Source organism: Dendroctonus ponderosae, unplaced genomic scaffold, assembly GCF_020466585.1.
Source record: "Dendroctonus ponderosae isolate FM_Combo_2020 unplaced genomic scaffold, Dpon_F_20191213v2 Dpon_F_20191213_4, whole genome shotgun sequence".
NCBI lineage: Eukaryota > Metazoa > Arthropoda > Insecta > Coleoptera > Curculionidae > Dendroctonus > Dendroctonus ponderosae.
This window is the reverse complement of record NW_026018611.1, coordinates 4,170,230-4,194,418: the sequence shown is the minus strand read 5'-3', so window position 1 is coordinate 4,194,418 and position 24,189 is coordinate 4,170,230. Positions and strand designations below refer to the sequence as shown.

Sequence of the window (24,189 nt, the reverse complement as noted above, 5' to 3'; positions counted from 1 at the left end):
GCAATTTAATGTAAACTTTCAGTTGCGTACATCATAAAACTAGCGCTGCTATAAAATATAAAATAGCTCATAACTTTTAATTTTTATAAGGTCAAGTGCTTTGACTGGTTCTCTTTGACGATCACATAGTGTTCCCTTTGGTTAAAACATTTTTTTCATTATAACTTTTTTTTAAAACCATGCAAAAGCTTCCAGATTGAAAGACAATGAGCTGCATTTACGACGTTTATGGGGTTTGAAGTAGATGTGCAATAAAATAAACATAATGAGTGAAGTGGCTTAGTCTTGCCACACACACACACAGGCTCCTTCACTGATTGTTTCGCAACAATTATCGTCATTAATAAGAACGTGAAAAAGCAGCAAATTTTTCTCTCGAAAAAAGCCACACAATGACCACTTTCACTCGAAATGCAATGAGATAACAAAGCACACCTTTCAGTTTTTTGTTCTGCACCATATGTGGCAACCTCTTTGGCCAAAAACGGATTTCAACGAAATCGCATATTGACGAGTTCATTGGTATTCCTTGTACAAGCTTATCATTCAGAAAGTTGTCACGTACAATGTCATTTCTGTATCTACGAGATGGAAAAAAGCGGTTTACCGAATTTGTGAAGGTTGAACAGGAAAATCACAAGCTCTTGTACCAGTTAAGGCCTCCGGCCTGGTGGAAAAGAGCATGGCAAATGCGATTCCAACTGGACATGCCACCCATATCTATATCTTGGCCAGTGGGGCATAGAATTCCTTGGCTGGATAATGGCAATCACATCTGGACTAAAAATAGCGTAGCTATCCAGAGCCAGGCAACAGGGCAACGAAAAAATATTGGCAATGATGGCCAAGAAATTCAAGGCCGCCATAAAAATTCGCCATCTGGTCTGCAAATCCAAATCCCAGTTGTGCCAGTTGATCTTTTAATTTATAAACTTATAAACCAAATCGCCAGACTTCAAACGGCCGTTAATTTTTTTTCGTATCCACATCAGTCAGATCGCTGGGCCGAGATTAATGCACTCAGTGAATCCTAATAACACCTGTTACCGATCAAAAACTTAAAAAATTAAATAAGCTTTGCCTCAATGTTGATTTTGACTGAAAGCAACCTGGTTTGCTTGGGTGTTCTACAAACGAAAAAACTATTTCTTTTGCATTTTGTCAAATTCACCCATGTTAAGGTCGCTCCAAACGGTCGGACACAATAAATAAATTTTTGGCTTAAATGCATAGTACAATAACAATCAGGACAGGTCCGAGTTGCGTGTGTAAGTATGCGGAATTATTTTTCAACAAGTTGTCTGGTGGTTGCACGTATTTATAACTGTCTATTTAGTCTCATTTCGATCTTGTTGCCGTTTATTACTGCCGGAACTTCGGGATCTATTTTAAGGCAAAAATTCTAATTTTAAATCCTTCTTCTTCAAATTACCAATTGATTACACTACATGTTTAACCGATGCAAGGACGCGTCAACATTCCAGCGGCAATTAATTCTCGGAAAAATTAATTAATTATCGTGAAATTGACGGCAAATTATCGATCGGTTTGCGTGGGGCACCTTAGAACAGATAAAGTTTCCGAAATTTATTAAAATATGAAAATCGAATTTTTGGTCATCCCACGAATGGTCGGCCTTAAAAAAAACCAATTTGTAAATGGATTTTTAGCGCAATTAGTGACTGCTGTCGCTGCATCGACTGCCATTTATCATGCAAAAATAAGGCGATTGTGTGGGTTCTTTTTTGGAAAAAATTGATATTAGATACTGACTTAATGATGATAGATTACCAAACTATCGTGTTACCTCCGCACGTTTCTGTAATGATGTTAAAATCCGGTAGCGTAGAACGTTTTAAGAAGATTATGTGTTTTTAATACGATTTTTTTTTGGAACCAAGAGGACTCAGCCATGTAATATTTAATTAATTATGTTATAAAAAATCATACAGTTTTTTACTTTAAACGTGTGTTGATATAAAGAGAAAAATAAAGTCAAGTCAATTGAACTTTGCGTTCAACTACATGGGTTTCATTCCCATAAGTTTTTCTAGTTTGCAACTGTAACTTCGAGCCGATTTTAGAAAATGCCATCATCAAGTGAAGTGTGTGAAGTTAATAGAAATTTGCGAATTTCGCATAGTTTCCAGTCAACATTGAGCTTCAGTTTCATTTAAAAAAGTCTAGAGCCAATTAACAAAAAAACGCATTCAATAATCGAACCGCGGTGCTTCCTTTGGCACCTACAACAGAAGAAAATTAATGCAAATATTCAATTGCAAAATAGTAATACATTACAAAACAAACAAGACAATTAAGTATATAAAAGCAAAACAAGCATGTCAATTGACTTATCAGTAGCTTCGAACATATATGGTCAATGAAGCTTGTAAAGTGCGAAGCCATTAAGCGTTTTTTTCTACTTGATTGAAGGTCTCCATTAGTCGAATTTCCCCAAGTTGGCCGCTCGTTTATTCACTTCGCCATGTCGACGAAGTTTATTATCAACATTTTGGCAACATAAATATTAGATAAAATAAACACGAGGATTTATTAATGTGTGATGTTGCTCCTACTGACCTATTTATTGGGGCATATGGTCCAGTTTGGTAAAAAATTGTATCGCGCGATTGTACACTATGACCTATAAACACTGCGCTATTACGGTTTAACTCAATTTTTTTAGGACTTCCTAAATGCAGCAGCTTGGCGTAATTCGATGGCTTATAAATAGATTTCTTTGTTTGGTTTCACATGAATTGGGTGATTTTTTCAGTTGTTGCTTTGTTCGTTTCACTTTCGTTAATGATTTCAATATAAAAATTTCTGATGATTTTCGTCATTGCTTTTATATAGAATATTGTGGGTTTCTCATGATACTGCAAATATAACTCCATTGCCACAAACATGGCACATTTTTGCACAGAGCAAATGAATTTTTCGAAAAATACGTTTAAGGTAGCTACTGGTTAATGTGGAAAAAAATAGTGTGCTTAACCGTTTTTTTGTTACTTTCTGAACACCTGAAGAGCTTTGGTGAAAGTGATCTGCTGGAATTTTAAATGGCACAATTGTCTGAGTTTTTCAACATTGAAATGTTCAAAAGATCAATTAAATTTAGCTAGTTTGCCCACTTGGTGATATTTTTCAAATATTTTCTGCCATTTCATTAAATGCGTTGTTATTTTGACCGGAAAAATCGACGAAAAAGTCAACCAAAAACGGCTTTTATACAACATTTTTCACCAAGATTGTCGAGCATCTCAAAAGACAAAAAAATGGCTACAAAATAGTACACTCTAATATGAAAATGCAAAATACGTGCCTCATTAAAGTAACCGCCACATCCATTCAATGAATAGATTCGATTCAGCACTCCATTCAAGACTTTGAAACCTTAAAACTACATTTATCTCTCTGAAGTGGCATTTAATAATATTCCGAACGCATAATAAATCATACAGGATAATGAAAAGTAAAAGTACGAATTATTCATTGGCCAAGATTAATTTTAAGGTGATTGAATGAACTGTTTGTTTCCCAGCTAGACTGGTGGGCGACAGTTTAGGCGATCTGGTTAGAAGGAGTGTTGTTGGTAGAGGGATTTTAAAAAAACTACCAGACGGATTTAAAGTCAAAATAAAAAAATATGAACAATTTTTATTACAAACTGTTAGTGGTTGAAACCTTGTGTTTCATTGGTCTGTTAAGCTTTGAAGTTTCTCTACAGCTTTTGTTGTCGTTTCATCATGCCGATGGAAGTTTCGTTGTGTAGGGTGCGGTTGTACATACAGGGTGTCCCAAAAATGTCGCAAGATAAGTTTGCAGTTAACCGGTATTGTTAAAGTCCTCATATCGTGAAAAAGTACAGAGTGGTCTCGAAAAAATTAACTTTTTATTTTTGCAGTGGTACATTGCTTTTTCTTGAACCCATTTCCAAAATCGAGGGTTGGTGTTGAAGCTAAAACTTAACAGTAAACTTCATAAAAACAACCATATAGCGGGTGAATGAATTATCGAAATATTTGAAAGTGTTTTTGTTATGTCATTTTAGTGAAATCTGCCATACTCACAGATTTCCGGGGAAATTCTGATTTGCGTCGTTTTTAATACAACCCTGTATATCGATTTTGTTCCGTACATTGTCTATGAAGTTTTAGCTTCAACATGAGCTAAAGTTCGTGAAAATCTACCCAAGAGCTGAAAATCATCGGTGCAAGACCAAAAACGTTGACTTTTTGAGACCACCCTGTAACAAGTAAATAAGAAATGAACTAAAAAGTCAAAAACCGTTTCGGGCTATTTGGTTTATCTTTGAAATTTTAGGGTTGAGATCCAAAAAACGTTTTTTGTTCAACTTGGAGCATGCCAAACTTTCCGAAATATTGCATTTTTTCATTTGCCACCCTGTAGAAAGTTTGTTTGGTAGGCTTAATTTCTATCAAAGCATTGACTAACAGAAAACAAATGGGGCTAAACAACGCTTCAAAAAGATTAGAAATCGCTTGAAGCAATCAGAATTAATCCAGTTCCAAAATTAGGGCAAATTTGGCTTTGTAACGATCATTTCCTATCTCTGGCCCCAGATTAACCCCATAAACACGAAAATTTTCACAGTTGAAGCGTTAAAACAGAGGAACTATCCAATGTTAGTTGATGAGTAATAGAACTTTATATAAAAATTAAAAAATAAAATAAAATATAGTGTTTCATTAGAAAAATAAAGTTTTCTGCGCTGCAACTTTACTGACGCCCCAGTCTAGTTTCTTTACAATATGACGCTGAGAATTCGAGTCGTATTTTTTCCTTTTTATGTCCAATTATAAAAACTAGATACTTTGAGGCAAAATAAAAATAATAATAATAAAATAATAATCCGAATAAACACGGGATTTTCGCGTTTCAATTAGTCGGAAAAGTGACGAATAGTTGTGAGAAAATTAATTGCCCATCAGTCTACGATCCTCCAATCCAATCAAAAAATCAATCGCCACAATGTGGAAACTTTTTACCTATTTAACGTAAACGAGCCACAAATATTTAAACTAGGGAATGTTGCGCAATACGTCAGTCATTTGAAAAAATAAACATGGCGCCCGGAATAACGATTTTTTTTAATCGATTTTTTCACGAGCTGTTAAAATTTCCAACTCAGTGAGTCATGACGATGTTTGGTCGATTATTTTTTCTTTTTTTTAAATTAAGATTCATCGGAACTTCGCTAGCAATCGGTTTTTTCTATTCGGCTCAAATTCGAGGGAAAAATCTCCACAAACTTTAGAAAGCAGAGAACAAACAGGCCAGAATAAAGCTCCCATTGGCACAGCCAAAGGCCAATAAATAAAACTTCCACTAAAAGGGACAGTTTTGAAAAAAGGGCTGGGACTAAAAAGGAAAATATTTTCGAAGCTAATTGTGCTTAAACATCTGCAAACCATGTACAGAGTGTTTTTTAATTGAAATTCAACTCTGGGATCCCGCGGAAGAAACTGAAAATTGGCAAATTAGTAACACCCTGTATAAAAATGTTAATAGAGAGAAGACAATGATTGTTTCAGATAACAGATTCAATACATTGTGAGTAATCAAACCGAATGTTTACTTTCGATAATAATCAGGATTTTTCAATTGAAATGTTAACTTGTCTGCAGACGAAAGACAACATTTGCTTTAGAAAAAATGGGGCAAATATTGAATGTCTTTATTCGTTAATGGCAGCTGCAAAATACTTTTTTCGACTTTATCTGTAAACAGTGTCGTAGACATTGCATTTTCTAGTTCCATTCATACAGAGTGATTAAAATTGGCGGGTTTTTTGACTAAACTGTCCCGTTTTTTGGATGCAAATGGGGCATTTTAATTAAGAACAATGAGCTTGTAAATTCGATTTCTACAAAAACATTATGTAATAGTGTGGCTACGATTGCACATCGAGTTTATTGGGATTGTTAGTAGAAAATCGACTATAAGGAAGCGTAAAAACTGCATAACCACCTTAATCCGATTAGTTGTTAATGGCTCGTTTAACGACGATTAAATACTGTTATGTGATAAAATTTCTCGTTTGACTTTAGTGGAGAAACAATAAACAAAATTTCGACTGTAAACCCAGGCCAGGCTTGACACGATTGATTCAAGCATCGATCTTGTCTGGTCGAAATCGATCTATTTAATTCAAAAATCAATTTCCCTCCCATTTCAAATCGGACATTCTCATATGTAATTCGTCACGCATAAACTTTATTGAGTACCGCCCAGTACAATTCATCGGTATCTTTGGCGTTAAATTTAATTTAGATGGCGATCGTAGATACTTAACTAATCAAAATAATCTCAATGATCGTCTACTCGATGTTGTTCTTTCATACAATCGTATTGATTTAAGCGGGTTCGCTTCAAACCACTTCCACTTGAATGGATTACAAATCGAATTATTGAGTGCCAGATCGTACAAAAGATCAATAATATCAAATAATTTACACAACAGATTAAGTATTTGTTTAAAACTTGTCGGACGATATTCAATCATGTTGCAGTTTAGTATTAGATCTACACCACTGGTGGCTGGCTTGACCTCTTTGATTCCTTTATTCTGATTCAAAATGCCGATACTGGCCGGCAATCGGTAAAATATCAAAGGAAATCCGCCAAACATTTCAACATGTTTTCGCCAGTGGTGCTAAAAATGCACGTTGATGCACTGCATAACGTTGAACGATTAGAATAAATGCAACCTTGCGAAATTGTTACGGATCATCACTCACTCACTTGATCTACAACTCACACACTTTGTCTTGCCAAAATACACAAAAATCTAGATCGAAGCAATCGGCTAATTATGATGAAATGTTGCTGCTTAAAATTTCCGTTATTATGAGAAATCAGCGCGTGTTCAAATGGGCGATTTTTGCCAAAAAACCGATCTGGAGCAGCCTGTTTATTTTCCCAAGTTTCCCAAAAAAGGCAAATCAACAGTTTCCGAGATATTGAAAGAAATGTGTAGTTTTCAATCATTTGAGGCATTTTTTTGAGTTTTTGAGCAACTTTTTGCCACATTTTTTTGTAGATTTTTGTAGATTGCAGCTTTTCTAACTCACATGATGGAATTCAAGGATCGCAAATAAAATTCCACACCAAAACGCATGGAAATTATTCAAAATCCTTGCCAAAACGATAATTTTTTAAGTTTTTGTTAACTTTTGAACCGCTTTAAGTCACGTAAGAAAATGAAACTGATCCTTTTGAAACAAATTTTCAAGTGATTAAAGTTACGATTTTTTAAAGTTTTAATCCTGGATTTTTGCCCCAAAATCAAAAATGGCACAGTGTAGGTACAGAATGGGTGTAGGTACAGAAGTTTTTAAAAATCGGCAATTTTGAACAGTTGAAAATACCTGACTTGAATGATCCTTAAAACTGGATCATTTCCATTGAGTAGAAACTGGTGAGCCCGAAAGTTTGTAAGGCGTGGGTAACTGCAAAGAACAAGGTGAAAAGTCGAAAATGTTATAAATTTGGTTTCACCAGCTCAAATTGAAACAACTTTAGTGGTTTCTTTTGCAAAATGGTGGCGCAATTATAACCAAAATAAAAGTTTCTTTATACATTTTTTGCCAAACTTTTTGCTTCTAAATTCGGTAGTAACAATCGACAAACGATATTAGGATATTAAAAAATAAAAATGTTTCTTGATTGTTAACCATATTTAATATTATGACAATAGCAAAAGCAATCCAGCAATCGGACTGCAGTCAGCAGAATTTATGAAAGAGTGGCATTTATTTATAACATACTCGTTTCTAAGTGTAAAAAATAGTCTCTAGATAATAAAAACATGGGTACATTTATGTTTCTTCTCCGATTTTCTTTCGTTTTCTAAACAGGCTTTTCCAGCAGAATTAATAAGAACTTTCGGATAAGTTAATTAAGCGCGCTTGAATCTTTTTTCCAATTAAGCTTAGGTTTGCCTCACAGCGGTTTAATCAGTACATTTTTAACTTTCGCTGCTGTTATCAACCTCGGTACGCAAGTGAAGAATTGTGAAACCTTTCTAATGAGCCTCTCCAAGTAATCAATCAACTTTATTTTTCAATTGTGCTCGTTTGAGATTTAATATATTTTTTGCTTGGTTTGTTTCAATTTCGCAGTGGCAAATTTTATCAGAAATCAATAAAAAATTAACGAAAAAGTGAATTGCAAATGCTGCTTCAAAGTGGAAGTTGCTTCTAAAACTGTTTTCAGTAATAAGTCCTAAGCATACAGGGCGATTCAAAGAGAAATGCGAATATTTTATGGATATGGGTCGAAATAAGTCAAACAAGCTCATAGTTTCGGGCAAGATTTTTATTTGCTTCCAAGATACTTTGATTAATTTTAACTGAAAAACTAGCGAGAAAACTATTTCCAAACCAACCAAGCAAAATAAAACTGAATATAAACAAACAGCAACAATTGATGAACATTTTTCGCAAACATCACCTCCTGCTTCAATCCACTTAACTTCCGCACTAGACAAAAATCCAACGGAGTGACATCCGGTGATTTCGGTGGCCAAAAGTGCAAAGTAACACAAGTACAATCTAATGGAAATTTTAATTTCCATTTGCTCCAGAACCAGGCCGTGTGTATATTAACGAACACACGAAAAGTAAAAAACCAAGCTAAACTGTAAATGTTTCAATACATTTTTCTCAAACTCCTCTATAGAACTTTGCTCGGTACGGAATAATGAACAATGTAATTGATCGCTTCACTGACGTCAGATGAAATAAGATTTTGCAAAAAAATTAAACTGGATGCCACCCGGTAGGCCGACCGGATCGTCTGCACGAAAAAACAACGACTTTTCAAGGTTTCAGGTAAATCGGAAAACTTCCTTTTAAGGATAAAACATGCTGCCGGCATGTCTTCGCATCAGAATGATTGAGTTACTCGCGACAATTAATACGAAAATCGATGGCTAATTAGCAACATTAGCGAGACGCATGTAAGACGGTTCTTATGATCGGTCAATTTTGTCAGCCTGATTTGCTGCTTTGCACGCTGATCGGTTCCAAAAAAATCACTGAAATTTTCTTGTTGAACATTTCCGGAAATAAATCATCAGCTACATTCAGCTATCTCGTTTTCCCAATGGCAATCGCTATGTAAATAGTGTAAAACATGGGTAATATGAGAACATATCACGAATATCAGCCCAGTAAGTCATACGATTTGAACGTCCTTCCGAACGTCTGAGCTCAGCAACAAAATGCAAAATGCTAATTGGCATTTTAGTAGCAAAATTTTCGGGGAAGTGCAGGCAAATTGCATGATAATCGAATTTTCGGGTTCCGTTACACAGTTTTTCGCGGAACAATATAACGGGCAACATGATTATGTGCAAAAATTGGACAAATTATGTCGAACCAGTGCAGCAAAAATTATGAATAATTTCAATTTACCATGCCGTGGCAAAGATTCACGGAGATAGCAGAGTTGGAGTCGTTTTGCAGTTTCCCGGTATAGAAGCAACCCGAAACTTTCGGGTCATGAGGCCGTCTATGGGCAATGTCCTGTCCATGTGTCACAATCTGCAAGAAGAGCAAACACAATTTTATGTCTCATTGTTTCACTTGCTGATCTCATGTTTACTCAATTTTTTTCTTTAATTTTATTGTCAATTTTAAATTGCGCTCATTTTCGTGCTATGCAAAACTGCGCAAACAAGTCAATTGAAAAAAAAAGCGAAACAGACACTTACATGTAGTCCGGGAGCTACAAATTTATCATCGTGCTCCAACTCCAACATCAATGTTTTGCCAAAAGCTTCGATCTGATATTTCGGATGAGGATCCCAAATTTCCGCCGATTTATGCCTGAAATGTCCACTATGGTGTTTCACTACTGTTGAATCTGCAAAAAAAAACAAATATTTCGAATCAGATTTATTTGATTCAATTTGCTTCCATAACACACTTTTTCGTTTGATAATTCGGAGAGCAAACCGCAGATAATGTGAAATATAAGCCAATTTATATTTCACATTTTATAATTTATATAAGCCAATTTATTTAAATATCAATATCAATGAGATATTATAATACTTATATAAAATATATTTGAGGCAAATGCAATATTTAGCTGCAAGTTAAAACATTTGTAAATAATTTTATTCCATGGAAGAACAAAAAAACCAGTGAAGGAAAACTTGGTATTTCGAGGAATTGCAGAAAGCTCTTTAAAAAATACCTTTAAGAAGTTTTTATTTTGGAAAGTTGAGATATTTGCAAAAATATGAATCTTGGTTTCGTGCCTGGATGTATAAATCATTCTTATGTTCTGTAAAATTAGAAATTCATTTCAAAAATATTTTATTTTTTAAATCAAATGCATGGTTCGAAAATATAAATTCGGTATCATTCGGTAACATTTCCATCGTTTATATTATTCCTTCTAAAGTATCATTTAAATAGCATCGAATTGCAACGATTGCCCGATGACTTCATTTTTAAGTCTTTATTTATAATAATTTATTAAGAATTCAACTTTTATATACTTAATTAGGAGCACATTGGCCCCATTCAGATGCATTGTGTACATTTTTAAATTGTATTGTATAATAAACAATTTCATTTTTCATTCGTCTTTAAATGTGAACACTTCAGAGAAAAATGGGGATCATGGATGATTTTTAGAACACTTCGGACTTTGTCTGCTATAAGCGGCGTGGTAAAAACATTTTGAAGACGAAGATGAAGACGAAGTGATGGCTGAAGGCGAAGTGATCGATTTATTTTGTAGCGATTTAAATGGAAATGGAAAACAGAGCATTTGTTCAAGAATTGATAAAGTATAAATAAAGAGCGCGATTTGTCCGAATGCGAAACCTAAAATAGAACTTCCAGCAATTATTCATAAAATGTATGTGCTCTATGAGATAAATAGTAAAACGCTCTACATTTTCCATACGTTTCAAGTCAGCAAAGTGGATTAATATTGGCGCTAAGTGAAGCAACGGTCACAATGTATTGGGTGCCGTATAATTGTGGATATTAAATTGGGTCTTCACTAAATACTTATTGAACTTACTTTGATCATATTGAACAGTTTCATCATCAGGGTTGATTTTCAGCGGTTTTACAAAAACTGCCTCTTGAACTCCAAGATCATCCAGATGAGAATCTTCAATGAATTCTGAAACAATCAGAGATTTTTTGATGAAAAAATATAATACTTCATCTTTACATAGTTGAGTTTATAATAGCAGTGAAAATAGACAATGCAGGTTCTATAAATACATTCACTATTATTTGAAGAAACTCAAGTTTTTGAACTGGTTGAATCTCATTTCAGATTTAATCCCTAGTTTGTCTAGTGTGAGTCTCTTTTAAAACTTATTTGAAGCCAGTGCTGATTAAAATGAATAAATATCCACAAATAGTTCGCACTGTGTATGACAAAGCGATCGTCCTAGCCTATGAAGACAAATAAACTTACTATAAAAATGCGGACAATAAAATAACCTGACAACATAATTAGTTGCTAACTACCTATTGTACCCAACCTTACAAACGAATTACCATCGAAAACGTAATTACAAGCGGACTTTTAATGCTCATTACAAGAACTACAAGCCGATAGCTCAGACCTGCTCCGCTGATCAGTCAAGGTTAAAAAACGCAGAACAATGTTTAATAACTTTATTTAACAATGAGGATGTAGAAAAAAAATCGATGTGGCGAATGCCTCAAATCGCATATGCTGTAGACTTTAATGAACATCCATCCATATTGATTCGTTTTATTGTTTTATTGTTTGCTATAGAAAAATCTTACGTTGAAATAATTAAATACACTAATAACATCACAGTAAAAAAATGTTTGAAATCAATCACATTCGGTGATTCATTTGGCTTTAGATGTTATTGGAAGTGTCTATTGAGATATCGGAATAATGTAACGTCGGATCATTTAGGATTGTAAACAAAAGATAAAAATACCACATAAAAAGTGAAAAAACAGGTGGGTTGAATTGAATTCCTACAGAAATCTAAACGAGATCCATTGCCAAACATCCAAAAATCCTTTCGTAATTTATGTTTAGGTTTAAAGGTGCTGAGAAATTATGTGATTTATGCGTGAAATCGTCTTGGACCGAATTAAACATTCCATAAAGTTTGTTAGAAAATTCCTTGAAGCTGCCCTGAGCTTTCAATCGATTCGAGCTCAAAGAACCAGCACTTTTCAACTCCATCGTCCAGGAAAATTCAACCTAGAGAAAAATAAAAAAGCGCTAACTAATGCGTTCTTCATCAAGCTCTTTTGCATCCTTCCAAAGCTCCCTAATGGCAATGTGAACACTTATCAGACTTAATCCTTTACTTAAGACATTAAATCTGACTAGCTGAAGAATGCAATCTTGCGGGCTTCTATTTCAGAATGCGTAGGAAGACGAGTGGTCTGTATAGATTTGAATTTACGGCCATAGGCTGGGAATGGAAACACGACAAAAATGCCGCTTATGCAGCAGTTCGAGGCTGCAAAAATTGCGCCAATGAGTAATGGGCCCTGATTTATCATAGGGGTGTGCAAGCGGCATTTTTTCCAAATATTATTCATATTGACTAATATTTTGCTATCTGCTTAATGCCCAAAGATATGAGAAATATGGCGTAGGTAAAAGGACAAAGAGGTTTTGATGCCAGACGACTTTGCTGTCTGATATCGATGCGAGGAAGATTACTAATCCTAAGTGCTCAGTGGGTTGGTCTTAAAAAACCTGAAAACAGTTTTAATAAACAGCAAAAATTTAGCTTCTACGCTAAACCCGTAAAATTACACCTGTTTTCACTGAGCGAAATGTTTAATTTGCAAAACGTGATTTTCTGTGCAGCGTAATTGCTATGAAACGCTCGTTTACATCTAAACCAACGTAATTTTGTTTTCTACTCGCGTCCACTTATTCCATGTTACATAATTTGGCGCCTTCAGTTTTACGCTACGATATTCGATCTCGTTTTGGAGGCTCGCCAAATTGGGTTTCCAAAATGCACATTTTTCGCATCAAATCTCAAATGGGTTCCAGCTTCAGCCACTTGTCTCACGATACGTTTCAACAATATCAATAATCTTCTTTGGAAGACATACGACCTATTAGCGAGCGCCTATTCCCAAGATCCAATCGTTATTAGGATCGACTCGAATATATTTGCATATTTATCCGATGAAAAATTAGTTCGTGTGATATCGATCGTTTAGTTTCGACATTAAGACCATAAATACTGTACATTAGTTACAGATGTAAATGTTGTTTTACAAAGAAAAGGCTATTAAAGTTTCGCTCCGGCTTCTTACTATTTATAAACAATGGAACAGTCAAGTACAAAAGAGATTAGAGTGGCATTAGAGATCATCAAAGAGTGGCAAACGGAAACTATAAATCATTCGAAACAATAATGGTATTTTCAGATGAAAATAAAGAGGAGGTTTAGTCTGATTGTAGCTGGGTTGAATGTCAGTTTAAAAAAATCAGATGCACGTCTTTGACATACTACGTAACAATTGGTGAAATTATTTTCTTATAGAGGTTATTCAGGCTCAGGTCTGGAAGATTCATTCGTGGACAGTTTCTACACATCTCCACTGTAATGTTTTGAGATTTTATTTATTAATTGTGCAGGAAAAGTTCATATTGTCTGTTTTGGAAGCGAGTTTGCGACTGCATTTAAACTATTTTTTTTCTTTCAACTTTGACTATTTTATTTTTTATTTATCTCTTCCTCTAAAAGTCAGAACTTTTAAAGATTTTTAATTAGTTGAAACTTCGTTGGTTTCTATCATTGCTCAGAAATTGAACAACAGTTTCATTGCAAACTGATTTCTTCGCGGATTTTTTGTTTAGTCAATATTTTTAGAAAAAACAATAATTAATTCGGTTATTAATTTTAGTTTTAGTTTACAATCGAACTACTAAGGAAGAGCAAATCATCGAGAGGGCGAACAAGCAAATTATTAAATAATCATGTTTATTCTGTACTTCGATTTTTCGAAATTTTTTTTTCGAAATGATTTATGAATATTCAGTTTGCTACCGACAGTGGACGAAATCGGTCGATAATTCTTTGTGCCCTGTAAATCACGTTCTTAGATGGGAAATATCGAATCATTGGGGCCCTTATGGCACGTGCGGTAGTTTGTAAAAGTGTAGTGAACTTTTTGGGAATTAATGGGTAGAAAATGGAGGATGAGGCGCCAGCGTGCAACAGCCGCTAAGAATGATCTCTAATCTATAAATCTTTTAGCTTGACCTGAGTTTAGTTTTCCGACAAGCGACTGAAGGTTTATAAATTTTATAAATTTCTCTCTTTTTGCCTTGCTGATTTAAATCTATCTAATCTAAATTTTGAAAAATATTAAGTTTTGCTTTGAAAAATACAGTTGGCCCTAACATTCTGAAAGCTTCATGAAAATCAGCCCAGACGCCTCAGAATTGATGTTTATCCTCAACTGGCCCCTTTTCTGTAAAAATTCGCATCTTTGAAACAAAGCGAGTAGCAAAATCAATTTGAATTTTATTTATTTGCTGTGCCCTTTGGACACCACACCTGCTAAGGGCACAATAAATTGAACGGTAGACAGTTAGGAAGGTTTTTTTGGCATTAACACACCTTTGGAGCCTTGATTCATGTTCTTATCAGGCGCTAATAAAGACCTAAAAGAAGGTCAAACTGTCTGCCATTTTCAGAAAATAAAATTACTTTAACAGATAATATAGTTTTCAAATTGCTCTTGTTCAAAATGGACAGTTTTTGCTTGTTGAAAATTGCGTTCTTGTTTCTAAAACCGCATTTCTCGCGGCTGAAATACCACAATGCGACGAAGAAAATATTGAAATATTAGTTCCGTTCGAAAACACATCATTAATCCATCGAACACTGCAGATAGATTAAAAAAATTACGAATTTCATATATGTACTTTTGAGGCACTTATTTCTTATTTCATAAAATGACCAAAAAATTCAATTTTTATTTTTGGCGAGTTTGACGATTTTGAAAAATATTCCCTCTTTTCCTTCTAATTCAGTCGCATTTGCGAATTATTTGCAAAAATTGTCGAAAACATTATTCATCGAGCTTCTCGAAAAGATGCGTCTTTAAGCCCATTTTCATTCAAAAGCAAATAAATATCTTCACTGGCTTCTAAGCCATATTCTATTCAAGTGGGTTCCAATTAAAATTTGCATATTTAGCAGCATCTTTACCGAAAAAATCCAACTATTCCCATTACCCTATTGCAAAGCTCGTGCAAACAATTAAATCGACAGTAGTAGGCATGTTGTGAATTGAATAATGTGACGCTCACCAGCAATTTTCTTCTAGATAAAACACCTTATAAATGATGTATTAATGCTGAACAAAAGGTTGCATACAAAACATGCATCAAGTGATTTAATATGGCGCTTGCATAATTAATTGTATATTGTTTTATTGGCCATATTTTAATTACCGGGTTCTTGAGCGTGTGAAACACCGGCCATGTCCAAAAGGAAGTGCCACGTTCGATTTTCAGGTATTAATTTTCCCAGCCAGTCATTCCATAATGGGCGATCTTGTTTGGTTTTTATATAATTTTCATAATATTTGCAATAGCAAATTAAATGCCGATCTTAAGTGTGGGTATTATAAACCTTTCGAGCTGCGGACTTCCAACCGAATTGTTAATCAGATGAATTGAGATTCAGCGTTTCGAACAACACGTCATTTCACAGCTAGGGGCAAGGTTGATCCAGTGCTCTTTTGCATTTAAATTGCCCGCAGATAGCACGTCAATTTTCGTTGCTTCTAATGCGAAAATGATAGCTGCATACCTGGGAATTTGCATAATTTTTATTAAAATTTCAAATCTGGCAGAAACCGCAGAACCTTTGGATATGGGAGCACAATTTTATGCAGCATTCCTACATATGAGGCCATTTTTCAAATTAGCAGTTCCCTAGCCGGAGTTATAGGCGGATTGTTTACGTACTAATTGGTTGGGCAAAAGAACTACTTTAAAACCAGCCTCGATTCGCTAAAAGTGGGAGATTTTGCAGAAAAGATTTGAGTAGTTAAATTCAACGCCCCTGAGGTCTCGTGGGAGGACCAATAAGAAAATCACGCTAATACCCGAAATAGTATTCAAACCCAACAACTTAGTCTAATCCTTTAAAACACTGCAATCTCATTAAGCTTTTCAATAACAACGCTTTGAAACATACAAAAAAGTGAAACTGGACCCGTTTGCCATCGATTTTGTGTGGTTTGAGTGTAAAGCTCCGATTGCAAATTCAAATTTATTTCTCTGCAGGCCGCTAGTGAAGTTGCAACACTCAAAAATCATTGAGCCAACCTTGAAAACACTATATAAATCATAATTTCTGATTTATTTTCGGGTAAAGTTGTTTTGTCTGGTTGAATTCGAATGCTTTTGATATGGTGCCAGATTCTGCTCAAATCGAATTTACTGAAGTCTCTTAAAGCGGCGCTTGCTCTTAAAAAGCCAATCTACTTTCGCTTTAACTAGCAATATTTCCTAAAACCCCATTGTCTTATTCGTGTAATTTGGATCGTTTCATCTAACATAAGCAACGGAATGTAAAACTTCTGCATCCGACGTCAAACATAAACATCGCACATGACTAAATCTTAAATCCTAATAAATGTTTCAAATAAGGTGTTAGAACCACTACTTCCTTGTTCCAGTGTTTAGACAAAACTGGTGTTTATAAGCGAAATGTCTTTTTGGGTGTTAACGTAAAAAAATGATGGCCGTTTATTCCATCGCCTAATTATGTAGTCATCATCTATCATCGATGATGTTGAACAGCTTTTTCGATCAATCATCGTTGTTCTCGGCCCCAAAAACCGTTTTTGATTTATAGTAGGAAATCCAATGCGAAAAATCTGCGTAAGTTAATCGGCACGAGCCGAGGTCGCTCACATCCAACTCAAAGGATCGGGAACAGTGTAAAATCACAAACAACGAGCTCGAACATACAGATTGAAATTCAATTAAAAATTCAGTTCAAGCATTCTTCTCAATAATGCTCAAAACAGTGAAAATTTGTCTTGTTTAAAGGTCGAAAATAGGTTAAATATATTCGTGTTTAAGAGAATATTTTAATAACTCAAAATAGACGTAAATTTATTTTTTTTAATATAGAGTTTTTTAAATTGAAGCTATAGATTTTTTACAGTTCTCCTGGCTCAGTGCATGAGAAGTTCGCTGCTCAATTATCAAAAGATCTTTTCCGTTTCTTTAGTTTTTATATTTAAAGTCACAAAAATACGAAATTTCCAAAGATTTAATTAATAAAACAATACACTGTCACACATTAAAAATTGAATTTTTGCTTGCAAGGAAACCATTGGCGTGCATCGTCCTTATTGCGGAAATTATTAAATGCTAAAAATATAGCGCTGATTTCCTCGAACAATCCAACGCTTCTTATTTTTATATTCAAAAACAGTGCATTCCAGCAAGAAACGTCAAAAGATCTTTCTTGATCCCAATTGAATGTAGAATTAGAAAATAATTTTTGTTTGCAGAAAAAACGTTGCACTGTTCTATTTTTTCGGTAAAGTATCAAATGATAAACATTACAGTAATTTTACATTACAATACAACGATATTAATTTTTTCCATCAAAAAGTATGCCTTCGAGTAAAAAAAAACACTACATACCGTTTTTGTCCAAAACTGAATGCAGAATTAGAAATGTTTGCCGAAAACTATTAGTTTTACTGCTTTTTTTTGGAAAGTATCAAATGTTAACAAGAAACGTTAATTATCTCGAACAATTCGACGGTTCTTATTTTTTACATAAAAAACTGTACATTTCAGCAAGAAAAGTTAAAAGACATTTTCTGTTCCCAACTGAATTTCGAACTAAAAAATAATTTGCTTTTGCAGAAAAACTATGCGTGCTCTTTTTTGGATAAAGTATCAAATGTTAAACACTGCAGTATTTTTGTCGGACAATACAACGGCTTCTGTTTTTTTTTCTCATCAAATGCTGCGCATTCCCGCAAAAAAAGCACAAAAGATCTTTTTTGTCAAAAACTAAATGCAGAAATAGAAAATAATTTTTATTTGCAGAAAAGTCATCGGCGCGCACTGCTTTTCCTCTGGAAAGTATCGAATGTTAAATGTATCGTGAATTTCCACAAACGATTTGATTTTTGAAAACAAAAAATTTGCATTCCAGAAGAAAAACGGAAAAATGTTTTTTTCTTCCCAACTGAATGCAGAATTAGAAAATCAGTTCAGAGTAGAGTGCACAGCTGTTTTTCTGAAAATTATGAAAAGTTAACGTTAATTTCCGGGGATTTCAAAGCAACGGTTTCAATTGTTTAAATCAAAAACTGTAGATTTTTTCCAGAAAACCTAATTATCATCTGCTAAATATAGCCTTAATTAATTGGAATAATCCAACTGTTTTAACCTGCCATTTTACAACAAAGTTATGTAAATTACTTCTAGCAACGTAACCTATTCAAACACTTAGCAACTAGGAACAGTATAAACGTTCCTAAATATAGATTTTTTTCTGAGTAGTTAGCCTTATTTCACGTAGCAACAAAAATCCGATCGCACACTCCAAACACCGAACCTCGTTTCCGATAATCGCACAATCGGCAGCATCTGGTAGTGTTTGTTTTGACAATTCCGTTTAGCTGGAGTATCTAAAAAAACCCGAATTTTCGTGTCAATTTTCTAATTTTTTTCCTTGATTTTATTAACCGGCGCGCAAAAATTGATTTGTAAAAATGAGGTTTAGTCTGATGTTCGGATCGTTCAACAGATTCGATATCGAGACGCTGGCGTGTTTCAATTATCGGATAATCAACAGCAACGAAGAGGTTGGCACGTATCGCGATAAAAAAAACTATTCGCACTAGATTTTTTATTAATTTGTTTTATTTAATGGGTTTGTTGAAGAAATCAAATGCCTTTCACAGATCTGAAAATAGCATTTCTTCGTGATTACTACATTGATACTCTTTGTTTGGTAAAACTACTGCTTAATAACAAACAAATTAGATAGATTTAACCACTTCTGGTACTGTGGGTACGATTTGCGATCAACCATTTTTTGTGAGCACCACTCTGTATACAATTTTTTTTCAGAAACAGTTGAGAAAATCGAATTAGAAGAGATCACGAATGATTTACACTAATGAGCACACTTGAGGCACATCAATCACATTAGTATCATGCAATTTCAACTAATAGATTAACTGAATAAGCAAACGAGCTTGAAACATAAGGTAGATTCAATTTCAAATGTGCCATTATCACATGCTTCCAGGAAACCGAAATTGCGGAATCACGCCCCGAAGTGTTCAAATTATACCTCTTCAGCTTCAGCAAGAAAAACAATATTTATCGACGTGATTACAATGTTCTGTTTGTTAATTTACACCGCTCGCAAACTAGCTGATGAGATAAGTTTAGTTGAAGAATGTCGGGGTTTTCATATACATGATGATTCTCTAATAATTAAGAACTGGAGGAATGCAAAAGATATCATAGATGAGATGAAAGCAGTGGAGTTAAAAACAATTTTTCATCACTCATTAGCAAGACAAACACAATGCAAATGCCCAAATTGTGTTTCTTTGTAGCGAAAAATTTTCTATCAGAATTTTGTTTAATTGTTTTTGTCTATTGCAAACGATTCTTAGGCAAAACACGCGGCTCCAATTCTGGCCCAACATTCAAAAATGTATAAAAAATCAGGAATAAATGTGATTTGAACACAATTTTCATAATTTTCTGATTCAAGTGTTCTCCAAAGTTTTTTGAAATGTCTAGCTATTTCCTGCTCTGCATTAGAAGCTCAGGTTTCTTAAAGAAGACTGCGCATTTGCGTGAAAATTACTATTTCAAACTCAACATTGAGAATATGAGCGAAAATCAGGATTAAATGCGACTAGAAAGAAATTTTCAGTGCTTTTAGACCCATATATCCTTCATAAATGGTAAGAATTTCAGATTTCCGTTTTCCCCCGGTTAGAAATTGTCAACATTTTTAGAACAGCATACGGTTGTTTCAAAATTTCCATTTCAAGCTCAACATTTAACAAAATTGGCAAAAATTAGGATGAAATGCGATTTGAAAAACGTTTCCTTAGTTTTCAGACCCAAACGGATTCCACAGATTGGGAAACTTACCAGTTGTTACGTTTTCTCAATAAAAATTGCAAACTTTTTAAAATGAGCATGCATTTGTAGGAAAATCTTCATTTTCCGCACAACAATCGAAATTTTGGCAAAACTCAGCATTGCATGCGATTTGAACGACGTTAACAGAGTAATATTCTCAATGGATTGGGAAAATTTCAAATTCCTACATGCGCCAGATTAACAATAGCAAACTTTCTAGCTCAACATAAAAAATGTCTAAAAACAGGAGATTCAATTGCGATGCCATTGAAATTTGCAGAGTTTTAAGATTTACGTGTTTTTCATAGACTGTGAAAATATCAACTTGCTACTTGATCGGAGGAAGAAGCTCAGATTGTTTTAAGAAGTCGTGCATTTGTGTGATCCCCATTTCCAGCTGAAGATTCAAAATATTGGCGAAAGTCAACAGTGAATGCGATTTGAACGAAATTTTCAGAATTTTCAGACGCAAATGTTTTCTATGGATGGGGAGAATTTCAAGTTTTAACATGATCATGATTAAAAGTCGCAAAGTTTCAAAAAGTATTACGATTTGAACAAACATTTTTCCACAGTTTTTGGGACTATGAAGTTGCTACTGGCTCTGAATGAAGAACTCAGATTTCTTAAAAAAAACGAGCGTGCGTTTGTAAGAGAATTACCATTTCTACTTCATCATTCAAAATTTGGAGGAAATTTTCACGAAAAATGCAAGTGCTTTTTATAGGTTTTGCGAATATAAATGTGATTTTATTATTTCGGTTTTCTCCTAATTGCAATGAATTTCCTTTTAATATTTTGTTTCATACATTTGTTTGTTTGTACAGTTCTCAACGATTCCGCGACAGAAACAGTTTTTAGCTCGGTAGCAACTCAGGATTTCTGTAATTGCAAAAGATTGTTAACTTCAAAGACGCATTTCACAGCGTAGGAAGACAAATTGGTATAGAAAACAATTCAAGTTCCCTTCTGAGTTTCGTCTTATCATGAAATTTTCTCCTTAGCTGTTTTATGAATTTGCAAATGATTTTCAACGCAAAAGACGCTTTTGATTCAGTAGCACGGCAAATACACAGATAAAATCATCAAGTTTCTGCCCCAGTTTTTGGAATCGAGATTATTTCTCTCATGACTTTGTTCAGTGTTTGTTACTCGCAAAAGATTCTGGGGTAAAAAGCAGCTTCACCTTTTAAAAGTCAGACTCATGACTTCCAGATTCATCAGTCCGCCGGAATAAATTGGTAAGCATTAAAGAGACAACGTGGAAATTAAACTTTAATAATGTAGACGGGACACAAAAATGTTTGCTGTGAAATCAACCGATCAAAGCCATGAAATGTTAAGTTGAATAATTCCGTTTAAACTCGTCTGCATCATCCCACATGACCGATATTTTTATGAGTAAATCTTGAAGCAACCAACGAAACCATCCCGTTAAGCCAGAGATCGGACACGCAAGACGTTTTTTATGAGTTTGCAGGTCCATAATGCATTTTGGGACCGGAATTTTTATCCTTTTATCTAAACAACCATCTATGGATGATTAAATTTTAAATGCAATTTGCATATTCTTGCTTGTCTTCGTAATACCAGTCGACGTTCGCACAAACCGTCTTGACATCGGCTCGTGCATCATCCGTCTGAAGAGAGGATGCTGTGATTTTGCCCGTCTTAAATACATCCACACAAAATGCAAATTAAGCCCCATTTAAAAAGCGATGGGAAAGTGAATTGACGAGACTTTGGCCGGTGTTCAATCGCTCGATGCTCCGGAAACGCACCTATTTTTGACTTACCAAAAACCGGAAAATTACGCATCGAAACGTGTGTCATTCTGAAAGTGCCTTCTTGACTACCAAATCGACTCCCGGAACGTATTCAGCATCAATCATTAGATACGCCAATCGGGCAATAGCCTTGTGAAGGTCCGATAGTCTCCGGTTGGCCACCAAAAGGAACGTGACAATTGGTAAAATACCATCAAACGACAATTGTGCCTTTCCTGTGATTCTTGTCACGACTGCCGTATATGCAAGGCGATTTTGTTTACAATTTTTGCACAAAAAATCACATGTTTATGACACATTTATTTCACGTGTTTAGCGAAATGTTTTGCATTCCTGGTAGGTCGAGGAATTTTTTTTAGTGTTGTGTGCGTTGCATTATTTGTTGCACTCAAACCGCGTAAAAGTGTTAACTGTTCCACATTTCTGAAGAAAATAACGCATCTAAAAAGTGCCATTGCATTGAAACTACCATAGTCATAAGGTAGAGATTGAAAAAGTCTCACAGAGCGCATGAATCTGTAATAAAAGCTGGCCATTTCAGGTCTAATTGCAGAATTTTTTGGGCAATTTTTTTGATTGAAATCCTTTTTAGCAATTTACCAGGACATAAAACACTCCAACAATATGGACCTTGCGAATGTCGTGCTGCATCTAGTGGATTTTTTTTGCGAATTTCAAAAACAACAGTGTGCATATTTTGATTCATTTTAGAGATATTTCGGCTGTTTTCATCATCACTGTGGAAGTGAGCAATTCTTGATAAGACTGATTTGGTATAGGAGAGTTCTTGAGATGCTCTATCGAAAATGTTCTAATGGTTTTTCAGCTAATCAACCCTTTCAGAGAAATAGATAAAAATGTAAAAGAAATCAGGAAACTTTGGCCTTTTAAGTACTTTCTGGCATTTTGGCTTCTTTCTCTTTAGAGGCTAAGAACCAACTCATAGTATGCATATTTTGAACCATTTTAGAGATATGGAAATTTAAAATGTTCACAGCCCACACATTTTTGAACATTTTTGCTTCTATCTATTTAGAGGTTAGAACTTCTAGTTTCACTTAAATAGTGCAAGGTAGTTCTTAACACCGGCGACTGAACAGGTTATTATGATTGATCTAAAATTTTCGACCGTTTCTGAGATATTGCGTTTTTAAGGTCTCAACCTCTCAAGCCTCAAAGGGAGCAAATCCGTACTTTGATCTGCAAAATTTTCGTAACGAAATATATTTCTCCGAAGGAAAAGTGATAGAAGAGAATTTTTGAGATGCTCTATCGAAAAGGCCTTATTTTGGCTTCTATCTCTTTAGACGTTAAGAATATCGGAAAAGTCAGACACATATGTTGAAATGGCCTTTCGAAAAGCTTATAACAACTGAATGCTTTATTCGAAGGACTTTAGAGATATGGGGGTTGTAAAGCTTCCGCAAACATCACATTTTGGAACATTTATGCTTCTGTCTATTTAGAGGTTAGAATTTATAACCCTACTTAAATGGTAAAATGTAGTTCTTAACAGCGGCCGCTGAAAAAGTTTTTATGATTAATTATAATTAAAATTTTCAACCGTCTGGGAAATATGGCGTGTTTAATCTCTGAAATGCTTCAAATTTTTATAATAGTATGTATTTCTTAGAAATTCAAGTGAAAAAGACAGTCCTTGAGATGTTCTATCGAAAACCTCCTAATAAATATTCAGATTTTAAATCTACTTTAGATAAATACTGTTGTTATTAGCTCTTGATTGTTTTTAAACAGTCGTTTTCTCTTATTTTGGCTTCTAATTTTTTAGGGGTTACGAACTTCAGATAAAACCTTAGTGGAAAAACACAGATTTTGAGATGGTCTCTCAAAAAGGTCTTAACAACTGATTGGATATTTCGAACCACTTTTGATATCCACAATATTGGATGTTGAAAACCTCAAGCACGTGAAATTTTTGATATGGTTGCTTCCATTGCTTTAGAGGTTAGAAAGTCTTCATCGGAGGTGATTGGCAGAAAATATTAATATGGCTTTTAAAATTTTCAAATTCTTCGAAACGCGCGAACATCTACTATGATTTAAATTTTTTTATTTAGATTAGAAGATTTATCGAAACGGTCCTAATGATTATTGAGCAAATTTTAAAAGTTTCCGCGATATAAATTAAAATGTACGAAACATCTTAAAATTTCACTTGCGATTTTTTCTATCATCTCTTTAGAGGTTAGGAGCT

General features: G+C 34.5%; 1 protein-coding gene across 4 annotated transcripts in view; it reads right to left on the bottom strand.

Annotated features, from left to right (window-relative positions):
* LOC109544078 (A disintegrin and metalloproteinase with thrombospondin motifs 9) overlaps window positions 1–24,189 on the bottom strand; it is a 107,208-nt gene that overhangs the window by 34,471 nt on the left and 48,548 nt on the right. For all 4 annotated transcript variants that reach the window (XM_019914109.2, XM_048665730.1, XM_019914110.2 and 1 more), the window contains exons 3-5: window positions 11,071–11,175; window positions 9,743–9,894; window positions 9,444–9,572 (exon numbers count right to left, since the gene is read on the bottom strand). In XM_019914109.2, coding sequence (XP_019769668.2) covers window positions 9,444–9,572; window positions 9,743–9,894; window positions 11,071–11,175 — 386 coding nt within the window. The remainder of the gene's footprint in view (window positions 1–9,443; window positions 9,573–9,742; window positions 9,895–11,070; window positions 11,176–24,189) is intronic.